General features: G+C 37.7%; 1 protein-coding gene across 1 annotated transcript; it reads left to right on the top strand.

Annotated features, from left to right (window-relative positions):
- The first annotated feature begins 212 nt into the window (after positions 1–212).
- LOC127807669 (bet1-like protein At4g14600) lies at positions 213–9,820 on the top strand. The gene is made up of 4 exons (XM_052345699.1): positions 213–482; positions 5,489–5,612; positions 8,583–8,639; positions 9,511–9,820. The coding sequence occupies exons 1-4, from the start codon at positions 424–426 to the stop codon at positions 9,670–9,672; spliced, it is 402 nt and encodes a 133-aa protein (XP_052201659.1). The 5' UTR covers positions 213–423; the 3' UTR covers positions 9,673–9,820.
- Positions 9,821–12,812: the final 2,992 nt, after the last annotated feature.

Here is a 12,812-nt window from a genome sequence, read left to right as displayed (position 1 = left end):
AAATATATTATTATTAATTTTTTAATATATTATAGCTTATTTGTTATTATCAATGGTAAGTAAATGAAATTGTTGAAATTAGCGATAGGGGATTAATGTCTTTTTGTCAAACTTTAGGGGGTACGACCTCGGCCGAAAGATACTTTAGGGTCTAGATGTAAATAATCCTCCCGCGTAACGACCCTAAATAATACTTTAGGGTCGCGTATATTGTTGCAGTTTGCACCCGTTGGTTCGAATTCGGATTCGACCCGACTCCTTGAATCAATTGAAAAGCAGCAGGCCAGACGACGATTCTCACCGTCCGGTTTTCTTTCTTCAATTTGTCTGGTGACTTGGACGGTTATCTGATATCTTTATGGATTAGGATCTCTTGCAGTTCTGATTTCAAGCCCTTGTTTGTCTCAATTTCTTCTTTCGGCAATGGCATCCGGTTCGCGTAGAGGCGGTGATTTCTATGGAGCCTCTCCGTACAGATCGAGGTATTCATGTAATCCCCAGCGATTTCATCTCAAATTCTTAAGTTCTGTTCGATTCTCGAGAATTTGGAAGAAAAAGAAATATAAACAAAGAAACCGGAGTCTTAAATCGAGATTATCATTGAATTTCACTGTTTACTTCCTTTCTGGTTCCCTTTTGTTGATTTATAGGGTTTAGGCTTTCAGATTTAGGTAATTGCACGTAATATGCATTCAGCAGATGTAAAACATTTAAAATCATTTTATCGCGAAACAGTTATAATGCGTTGAAAATAGCTAATGGATTGAAATAGTTAAATTAAATAAAATTAATGAAAACTAATTCATGTACTGATAGTGGATTAAGTGATAGCTAGCATTGGCATTTTTTCCCTCTAGCTCCTTAGAATGTTATGCAATATTCAGGTCAGTGTATGCACTTGTGCATCTTAACATCCGCTGACCAGTTCAGCAAGCATACTGGGCAGGCTGTCCCGTGTGGCGCTGGCATGGCGGAGTTGTATTTTACCAAACAGTTTTTGATTTCAGTAATATTTTGTTAATTTTTTTGTATAGTTTTAAGAACCTCTAGTTGTGTACGTAATAACATGCCAGGACCCGAGATTTAGAATGGAATTCAGAAGAAATTGAGGGAGAGAGAAATTAGAAGAACAAGGGAGTCAGAAAGAACAGAGAGAGAGAGAGAGAATAGGGAGAAATCAGAGAGAATTTGGGAGAGAATTGACGAACTAAAAATCTGTTATCATTCAACAGTTTTCTCGAAACTGTGGCATAGCTTTATATATAAAGCTATTCAGCAGTTATTTACATCTTTACAGCGATTACCACTTCCATTTCCACTACTCCCAGCTACTCCTAATTCATAACTGTAAGAAATAACTACAACTGCATTAAACTACGGTTACTAGTATATCCTTGGGGTCGTGACAATCCCCCCTCCTTGAAAGATTTCTCGTCCCCAAGAAATCCAATAATTGGACCAATATTTCATCATCCAATCCCTGCTTTCACTATCTAATTCACCCATCTTAGATTCTTCACCATCTATTTTTCCTCCTTTTCTTTTTCTGCTCTTCCTTTCTCCTTCTTGACTTTTTCCTTGGCAAAGCTCTCTTCTCCATTTGCACAATATTGATAATCTTCTCGCGTTGCTTGTCTAAGACCGCAGGTTCTACAATGACTGAAACATGACCTCCATATCTAGGTTTAGACCACCTGTAGTGATTTTCTGGAGTCCGTTGGTCCAAAATTCCTAGTCTTAGGACACCATCAGCCTTACAATCAGTTTCCTTCGGGCCAATATAAGATTGTCCCGGTCCGAATTGCCCAATCAGAACTTCTTTGGCTGCACGTGGAGCATCAAAAACTTGATCCAACCTAGAATAGATGCCAAAGGCATACATCTCACCAGATGCATGAGAGATCTCTTCATTGCAACTTTCATCTCCGACATGATTTATAGCCGAATTATCTAATGGATCAATATTTTTTTTCCAATTTAGATTGTTCATGTCACGACCCTAGGGTAATCTTGTAATTACTTATCTCTTGTAAACCGTTAGGGGGGTAGAAGGCGGGAAGAACGATTGTAACAGCTAGCATTAGGCTGTTAAGTGGTTAGGAGAATTGTTGTATGGCTAGAGGTCCTTTTGATAGAGACCTATGGCACACAAGGAGGATTACCAATTGAATGAATGAATGAATAATCATCCTTCTCTCTCTCTCTCTTACAATCGGCATTACCAAAATTGCCAACCCTAATCCAAGGGTTGGACAAAGTGGTATTAGAGCCGGCAAAGTGGGTTCGAAGGTGAGTCAACGGAGTAGGCACAGTCAAACCAGAAGGGCGTGATCGGAGCGGGAACCAATGCCAAAGGAATAGGTGGTGGCTTGTGGGTGGCATCACGGTGAAGGGTGAGCGATGGAATTGACGGACGAACCAACTGTGGGGTAATCACTGGTAGCAGTCTTGATTGAAATTCGGAAGCGAGGAGCCTAGGCTTGGGTAGGCGAGCACAGGCAACGACACTCAGTCCAATCTGGAAGTGGTAGTCACAAGCAATCAAAGAAGCAAGTTCAAGAAAACGGACACAAGCTTGGGTGATTGGGTAAGAAGTGGTCGGTGATTGGGAGGCTATGACTATGAAGATTCTTGGGGGTCGGAAGTAGAAGGCGAAGCAGGAGGTAGTATTACGGTAGTGAATTTCGAAATTTTCTGCCCACAACTGTGATTCCAACAAGTAAGGGAAGCAGAGCCAGATGATCTGGTTGTGGGAAGACCTGCGGTAGCCGTGCCATGGCGGAAAAAATGTCAGAAGAAGCAGGGTGCTTCGGTGTGGGAAGGACAGAACGCACGATTGAGGAATTCAGTGCATCTGGGGATCAAGGTGCCATGGCCGAGGGAACACACTTGAAGCAACTAGAGATCAAGCTGGAGTCTGTGGAGTTTGGGATGACCCACACCCAAGAAGCCATACGCCAAACACGAGAGGACTTGGTAGAATGGAAAGAAGCCATGCAAGCGGCCACAAAGAAGCACCAAGAAGCCATGCAAGCGGCCACGAAGAAGCACCAAGAAGCATTGGAGAAGCAACAAGAAGCGATGAATCAATGTCAAGAAATGGTGGGGTTGTAGAGACGGAAGATCGACATCATGCTAAGCATGTTGTCTTCCCTACCCCAATTCCAGTTACCATCGAAATGTCCCCCAAGATAGGCCTCTGACCCGATTTGGCCACACTAGGGCAACCATTCGAGCACACAAGGAATTCTTGACAGAGTAGATCAGACTGCAGCTCAAGAAGTTCTGGTGAAGAATTAGCAACAATGGACTCAGACACATGTTACGATGCCAAGATTGGAAATTCCGATGTTCGAAGGAAAGAAACCACGATGGTGAATAAGGAGGTGCGAAAGATTCTTCCAATTTTACTGGATCCTTGAAGATCAAAAGATAAACTTGGTGGTGGCCTACTTGAATGAAGGGGTGGATTCTTGGTATCAATGATGGGTCCAATATGAAGGGATGCAAGGAAGCGGGGCAGAATTTGCTGATGGTTTATGTGATCGCTTCGAGGAGAAAAACATGGCAGATGTAGTTGAAGAATTCAGCAAGTTAAGGCAGGAGGGGACTATGGTGGAGTACCAAGCTCGATTTGTGGAGTTGAGATCTATGGTGTGCATGGTGTAACCAGGACTCACCAAGCAGTATTTGGTATCATTCTTTATTAGCGAATTAAGGGAGGAATTGCGGCCCATGGTGAAGATGATGACCCTCACTTTTGTGAAGCAAGCTGCATAAAATGACTTTAGAGGCCATTTTTACGAAGCATAATGTTCCCTACAACCCAAGTCTGTTGGCTGGATGGTATGGGGAAGGGAGTTCAAGGCCCTTGCTTGCAAGGCCTAATCAACCAGCAGCTAAGGCAATAGTAAATAATAATGGCGGTAAAGGAAATTTGAGGGAATAGAGAAGGCAAATGGGGCTATGTCTCAAGTGTGGAGACAAATATAGCCCTAGTCATCAGTGCAACAAACAGTTGATGAATATGGAGGGTTATGATAGGGAAAAGGAAGAAGAAGAAGAAGATGTTTCCCACGAGGAAATAGATGAGTGTAGGGTGATCACTTGAGAGGAATCACAGTTTCATTCTATATAGACTGAAGTGTTTGAAGGAAAGGTTGAAGCAACAGAAACAGTCAAAAGTGGACGATGCTATGCTTCTACTACTCAAAGGGGAAAGGCAAAACAGTAAGAAGAAGAGAAGGCAACATCAAGTGTTGAAGGTAGGAATTGGTTGAACCATAGCCATCGCTGTCAATTCTTGGGGACAAGAATTGTTTAAAGGGGTGAGGATTGTCATGACCCTGGGATAATCTTGTAATTACTTACCTCTTGTAAACTGTGAGGGGGTTAGAAGGCGGGAAGAACGATTGTAACAACTAGTGTTAGGCTATTAAGTGGTTAGGAGAATTGTTGTATGGCTAGAGGTCCTTTTAATAGAGACCTACGACACACAGGGAGGATTACTGATTGAATGAATGAATAATCATCCTTCCCGCTTGATTTCTCTCTCTCTCCCTATTCTCTCTCTCTTGTTCTTACAATCGGCATCTCTAAAATTGCCAGCCCCAATCCAAGGGTTTGACAGTTCCTCAGTTTCCTATAAGTCAGAAGTCTAAGGAAGACTCCAGCACCAGTTTTCTTGCAGATGAATGATCTTTCAGTCGAAATTACATGATCCAGTATAGGTAATTCATCATCTTCTTGCAAACTGGAAGCATTAGGTAGGATTCTAATGCCTGCTCGAATCAATTATACAGGGGAATTTGAAAGAAATTCCACTGGTAGACTGACTTGAAATCATAATCATTAAGTCGTCTAGCTTTTTATTAAATTCTTCCTTGAATACTTTCTCCAGCGACTGCATTCTCTCAAGAGTTCCTTTGGCCATCTACACAGTTCAAATTCTTCAAAATTTACTCCGCTCACCTTCAATAGGAATCGCCTAAATCAACAGCCAAGAATCGCCTGCTCTGATACCAAATGTCAGGAGACCTTGCCTAGGGGAAATCGGAAGAAATCAAGGGAGAGATAATAGAAAGGGAGGGAGAATTCAAAAAGAACAGAGAGAGAATTGACGAGAGAGATGAGTGGAAATCTGTTATCATTCAGCAATTTTCTCGAAACTGTTGCATAGCTTTATATAGAAAGCTATCCAGCAGTTATTTACAGCTTTACAGCGGTTACCACTTCCACTACTTCTAATTCATCACTGTAAGAAATAACTACAATTGCATTAAACTACAGTTACTAATATATCCTTGGGGTTGTGACATAACATCACTTCGACTTCAACTAACCACAAAGTTTATTAGTTTAGCAGTCCTTATGTTGTATACTATGATATACATATTTGAAGAGTGGCATATGAAATGAGTGAAGTCAAGTAAGATTATGAAATGGGTGACATATCTGAATGTTTCACTTATTTGCCCTTGAATTTCAGAGATGGACTTAGCACAAGACAATCTGCTAGTTCTGATGAAATCCAGTTACAGATTGATCCGATGACCGGGGACTTGGATGAGGAGGTTACAGGTCTTCGTAAACAAGTTCGACAACTGAGAAATGTATGTGTTATCAACTTGGTGTAGTATTTCTTGCTAATTCTGCTTGGACTACAGGCATGTAGGACATGTATGTATCTGTGGTTGTCAACTTCTTTAGAATATGCACTTTGAGCTCCATTTTAGTTGATTAAAATACTTTTATCACAAAATATTTGTGTTTAAAAACTTTCTTGTTAAACCCCCCCCACAAAACTATAAAAAGGAAAATATTTTTCAGCCAGATTCATTGGAAATTGCAGCAGAGGGATAACCATAAACCAGTTGTTGCACACATGGTGCTCTGGTAGCCTGTCCAAGTATCAGTTGGCTGCTTACCACAGGGCCATTTCACACACGGCTTTGATTCAGTTAACCATGATGGAATCTCTTGTATCCTCTATTCATGGGATATATCACGCTAAGGATATGGGATATATGTGTGAAATCCATTCCCAAATTGGATATGAATTTTACATCTAACAATGTTTGAATAAAGAAGCTTACGTTTGACAGTGAGAAAATATTTCAAGACTTTGAAGTTTGAAGAGGGAGAAATCTAAATTTTTCATGAGTTCCATTGATGTTGCTGCAGGGAATATTTTATGCAAGGATTATGGTATGAAATACAAACTGGAAATAAAGTTGTAGCTTTCTACAGAAATCATTTTGTTGTAGACCAATTAAATGGAAGTGGCACATTTTGTTAGAGCATTTGCTTTACGTAAAAAAATGTTACGATCATCTAGAGATTAAACTTCAATAGAAACTAAGCCTATAGGTTTGGAGTGATAAACTTAATAAAATATATATAGCATAGCTGGTAGGTGGTGAGACATGGATTTACCACAAAATTTAGCATCATTATAAATAATTTGGAGAGAAATCAATAAAATCATGATTAAGATATAGCACATAATATCAACGTGCCAAGGTTTTGAAAACATTGATGTATCAAAGAAAATTTAGTAGATAATATCAATGCACCAAGGTTTTGAAAATAAGGTGCGCAGCAATTATCTCAGATCCCTTATTCCATGAAAGAACCATTACTTATAAAATAAAATATAAATGAATTACTTCTTTTTATTTTTAAAGGAAACATATTTGTTATTGAAGTAGATTGATTAGCAGATATTTTGACTTGATATGCTACTTTTTTTTTCCATTTGTGTAATTATATTATATCATGTCATGATATAAGTTACAGTAACCTGACAAAAAATATGGTCATGGATAGAATTAGATAGAGATCTAGAATTCATGCATCCAACACTGCCTAGTGGGATTAAAACTTGTGATTGTTGTTGCTGTTGTAATGCTAGTTATATCATGTATTGTTTGATGAACAACACGATCATGGTATATTACATTCTTTAAGCAATTATAACATGTAGGGTAAATTATACCATACCCTTACCTCTGTAGAAAAGACACAATCTAACCTATAATTTAAAAGTCTATAGATAGCCTCTATGTGTTTGGACTAAAGAGCAAAATGAATGTCGTGTAACAGATTTTGGAGAAATCCAAGAAATGGATGTGTTGAGAATCCCACATCGCCTCCACAAGGGAGATCTGGGCTATATATAAGGAAGAAGATCCCTCCACCTATTAAGCTAGCTTTTTAGGTTGGAGTTCTACCTCTAACTTCTCACATGGTATCAGAGCTAACCCTTGGCTGTCGTGGTCATGGACCAGTATCCTGCCCGATCACCTGGGCATGTATTAGTTACTGGAGAAGTTTCGGCGTGGGAGGGAGTGTTGAGAATCCCACATCACCTCCACAAGAGAGACCTGGGCTATATATAAGGAGGAGGATCCCTCCACCTGTTAAGCTAGTTTTTCAGGTTGAAGTTCTACCTCTAACTTCTCACAGGATGAACACATAATCCCTATAATATTCACTAAATACACTTAACTCCCGCATAATTCAAATATTTTTTGGCAAAATAAGTGTTTGAAAAACGTGCTTTGTTGAATTTACAGGTTTTGTTTTAGCTGCAGCTAGGTGAAATTATGGGTGGAGTGGAGTGGGGTGGAGTGTTCATGTTAACCATTAGAAGGTTGTCTGTTTTAAATGCAAAGGGGAGTAAGTAATATTTATACTAGAATTTAATATGATGTGCAAGAGACATGATGTTAAGGAACAACAAAATGGAGCCTTTCTTTGAGCATGCAAAAGTGGCTTCAAGTGCTTAGATAATGTGTGGCAAGTGTATTCCTTATGTAGACTTGTAACTTTATTGCAGTTTTGGCGTCTTCTCTAAGAAGCTCTATCTGTTCTAATTCTGAAAGAAATCAACTGTCTAAACTCCATATATAACCATAACTGGCTCCGTTCCCAAATAGTTGGGAATCAAAAGGAAATTAGGGTTGTCTTTATCTTGTGGATTTCTTTAAGTATGGAGCAGAAAGTTTATTCCCTAGGAAATTATAAGTTTCTCCCATAGGAAATTATAAGTTTCTCCAAAGGAAGTGGAATAATTTTTCTTAGATATGAGACTTAGTTTTTTGTTTTCTTGATATGATAAGTAGGAGTCAGATTATTCTAGACTGCTGTTGTTTTGTTACATGGCCTTCGATGCCATGCCAAGATCAGTTGGTACTGGAAGATTTTTTTTTGGTTTTGTTTTTGTATTGAATTATCTTCAAGACAAGGGACTTATGCCACATGAAGATGCTTCGTGGTCTTTTTTTCTATGTTGGATTGAGCATAATGGAATAGTTTTCTGATTTAGATCTTTCAAGTTCATTTTGGACGGCATGAAATATTATCTTCGTTCTTAGTATTTATTATTTATATAGCCATCTCCATGTAGGGGATTAAGGCTTGGTATTGTTGACGTGCAAACTCGCATTTGCAGCATCTTCATATGACTTCAATTTTCATTTCTACGGATTTTAGTGTTATTGTCATTTGTCTATCTTTTTTTTTTTTTTCCTTTCTAGTTGTTCTATTCTTTAAGCTCTTATTCAAGTATGGCATTGCAGGTAGCTCAAGAGATACAATCAGAGGCAAAGTTTCAGAACAACTTTCTCAATGAGCTGGTAAACTATCATCCTTGGAGCCCTTTGCTTGATATTTGGTTTATGACTTACATAATTGGACTATAAGAAACTCTAAAGTTGGATACAACATGGACATCTCAAAATTGTCACTGCGAGTCTTTGGAGACACATCCTTAGATAAATATTTCTAATTATATATGGCAATATAGATAGATTGTGAGGTCTGCAACTATCAATTTGGATTTTCTTGGAATTCCATTGCTTTCGGGTGAGCATAGTGTGGCCTCTCTTCTTCTTATAGGTTTCCCTTTTTTTTTTTCCCCCTTTTTTCCCCTGCGTTTTTCTTTTTCTCTACTCTTCCATCAGCTGTTCCTACATTTTTCTTCTTGTTGAAATTTATGGATATCATTATGAGTGTTAAGAATAGTGTTACTGTAGCATATATTAGATAAAACAAATATTTATAAATATGAAGAAAAGCTTGGACAAGTATCCCGCATGACTGAGAAATGTCTGTCGAGCATCAATGTCCGGCACAGTAAAATACACCTTTGTTAAGGTGTCCGTACTTAACAAGTCAATAAATCATGATCTTTTGTACAATTTGTGGTAGTTTATAATGCTAAAATAGGCAGCAATTGCAGTTGGGATCAACAAATAATCCTACTCTCAGAGATGTAATTGTTATAATTTAGCATTGAATTTAAATTCTGAATTTAGGATTAACTGGGCAATCTTGCATAGATCTCTCTCTCAGCTTTTTTTTTTTTTTTTATGAATGACTTTCTCTCCTAATTCACATCAAGATAGGGCACTTTGCCTAATTTATGAGGACAAAATGCAGTGGCATTTTGATGAAGTAAGTTATGGGTTTCTTAAATGTTGTTGTATTTATTCTCATTTGTAACAGCAAATGACACTGATCAAAGCTCAAGCAGGGGTGAAGAACAACATGAGGAGACTGAACAAGCGCATCATCCAGCAGGGATCAAACCACGTGGTTCACGTTGTTGTTTTTGCCCTTGTTTGTTTTACAGTGGTCTACTTCTGGTCCAAATTTTCACAAAGATAGAGAGCTCAGCTCTATACCCTCCACAAAAAATCATGTGGCCTACCTACCACTTCATAGAAAGACCTGGAATATCAGTTCCTTCCGTTAACATCCATGTTCAAAAATGAAAAACCTTACCTTCTAAATTGTACAGCACTACTGTCAACTACATCCTGAACTGAACAAAGGGCACATAAGCAAAGTCAGAATTAGTATAAACTACTGTCAACTACCATTCATCTATCTTTCAAATTATCTTGGCTTTAATCCAAAGGAGTTCGCATTTCCCCATGGATATATCCTCATGTCCCTAGGGTAGCTAATGATTTCTGACAAAAATAAAAAATTAAGTTATATATTTTTTTAATAAGAAATTCAAGTTCTAACCAATAACCATTCAATAGAAAGTTAAAATTAAAAAAAAAAAACAAACTATTTTTATAATTGAATAGGCCATGTGGTTTTCAATTACATCAATTTCCTAGGAGTAATTGATGTAAAAAAATAAAACTATTTTTAACAAATAAGAACAAATGAAACTTCAACTATTAATTCATTCCAAATAAAAGTTTGTGAAACGTAATTAAATTTTATATTTTAATGTGTAAGAATTATTTTACAAATTAATTCTAGAATCCAAATTCCAAATTTTGAATTTCACTTAATCCAAAAAATTAGAAAAAAATTTTTATTAAAACCCTAGTTGAAGATATGCAAGGGAATTGGAATAATAAGAAGTTAAAATTCACTTCGCGCATTGTGATTTATCTAAAAAAATAAAATCAAACTTGTTCAGCGAAGTGTTTAATTTATCTAATAAAGAACATTTTTTATATAGAATACGTACAAAGTAATTATATTTCTCAATAATATGTAAAATACGGTTTTAAATTAAATTAAATAAATTATCTTTATTAAATTAAATTTTTTCTCTTTAACAATTATGGTTAAAATTATTATTATTATTTTCAAGGGATTGAGTTCACAAGCTGTCAGAAATTGTGAGGAAAGGAAAGAATAAGTTGAGGACACAATCATCATTGCAATTATAATGGGCAGCTTGTAAGAAGGATGCATCATTCTCATGGCTCCCAGGGCTTCAAGAATCCTCTTCCAGTTGGTTGAACAAAATAAGTTCAATCCAAATATTTACCAAATAGCACATTATACACCACCTTGATAATGATAACCGCCCAATAAAAAGGGGTCATGTGACACTAAGCACGACCCAACAAATCCCTTATCCCAACTCGTTGTGATAACTAACATCTCATCCCCGCATGATCCCTTCTACATAAAAGAGTCGACTTCTACCATATTTATATACTTGGTCTTGGTTTCCAAATAGATTTAAGCTGTGATCGTTGCCCTGTCGAACAATGTGACAACGGACGCACAGGATGTCACCATCCTCATAGGCCTTTTGAGTTGGAGGACAGCCCAACTTTGCTGTCTACAAGTAGACCAATAAGGATGGCAACATCCTGTAACATGATGCTAGCCGTGCCTCTTATGGTAAGGTGGAATGTGTGCCTGCCTTCATCACTCAACTAAGACAGTGATCAAAAAGCCCACGATAAGGTAGAAGGTGCGGCTTCATCGCCGCCTTGGTAGAGAGATGGGGGCAAGAAACACAAACCTTTCACCTTATCATAGTCGAGGTCACCATCATGCTATAAGATGTCACCATCCTCACAGGCCTTCAAGCTGGTGGGCAGCCTTATCATGCCCTCAACTTGTAGGCTCATGGGGATGGTGACAACCTATAAGATGATAGCAGTCTCGCTCATGATAAGGTGAAAGTTGTGTGTTTCTGTCCCCACCGCTCGACCTAGGCGGTGATCAGAGCCCAATTCATCTAGAACCCAACAATGACTATGAACATGGTAGAAGCTGGAATGCCGGGTTTCTTTGGCTGACGAAGATTAGAGAGAAATTGGTTTTGGGGTTTAAATCACGAAACAAAGGAAACAGAATCGTTTCCTTCCTTCCACTGTGCTCTGCATCCCGCTCATCAATAATGCTGCTTCGGTCTTCTTGCCATATTTAACTGCAATTTGTAAATTTGCATGGAAATAGCTCAGTATTTGATAATGAAAACTCAAGGTATAAAGTTCTTTGAAAGACAAGATACGCATGTACACATTAGAATCTGTTAACACTTTCATGAGAATCAACAAAAAAAGGCTCCGTTATAAGTCAAAAACAATGGTTTCTCTGGAAGGAACGAGATCAATACGCTTGTGAGAATATCATTACCAAGTTGATGAGATGTGCCAGAATCAGATCTCTTAGTAAAAAGGGTACAGAAAGAAGAACAAGTTTTAGCATACAACTACTCCCCCTACTATCATCCTGAAATACAAAGAGTTCGCCTTTTATTTTTCTTCAATGAAAGTTACTGATTTCTGTGACATAAAATTTCGGCAATTTAACTTGGACTTGGGGATGTTATCCACCTGGGCAAAGGTAATAAGTTAAATCCTTGTGAGAAAAAGTTATACCTTTGTGATTAACTATCACACCAGGAAAAGCCACAGCAGCAGACATATTTTGAAATAATAGGTAATGATTTTGAAATAAATGACAGGTACTAGCAAAACTTCCAAGTTTTTTTTTTTCAAAATAATATTATTTTTAAAAAATTACCGTAACAATATGGGGTTGGAAATAATTACCAATTTAGTATCAGTCACCAAACTTAAAATTTGTGTCTAAGTGCGGGAAACAATAAACGCATTTGGCAAGCGCGTTTATTGTTTTCACAAAAAATCACACTAGTCAAGTGCATTTTTTTGATAAAACAATTAACACTCTTGGCAAGCATGTTTATTGTTTTGTTAAAAAAACGCAGTTGCCAAGTGTGTTTATGCATTTGCTTTTCCAATACTGATTGGTAATTATTTTCAACCCAGCACAATTTCAGGACTTTTAAAAAGTATATATTATTTAAAAAACTCCAAAATTTCCAAGCTTCGACCTTTTCTGGCAGAAACAAACTCTGGCTACCAGTGACAGGACACCTATCTAGGATCGTTACATCTTTTTGGACAGAAACATCTGTTCAAAATTCTTAAGGTTAACTTCACAAGAGGAAAAAATCTTATTATCAGCAAACTGAAGATGAGACACTCGAAATCTATTCCTATTGCCTGCAGTCT

Source organism: Diospyros lotus, chromosome 8 (assembly GCF_014633365.1).
Source record: "Diospyros lotus cultivar Yz01 chromosome 8, ASM1463336v1, whole genome shotgun sequence".
Taxonomy (NCBI): Eukaryota; Viridiplantae; Streptophyta; class Magnoliopsida; order Ericales; family Ebenaceae; genus Diospyros; species Diospyros lotus.
This window is presented reverse-complemented; position numbering and strand designations above follow the sequence as displayed.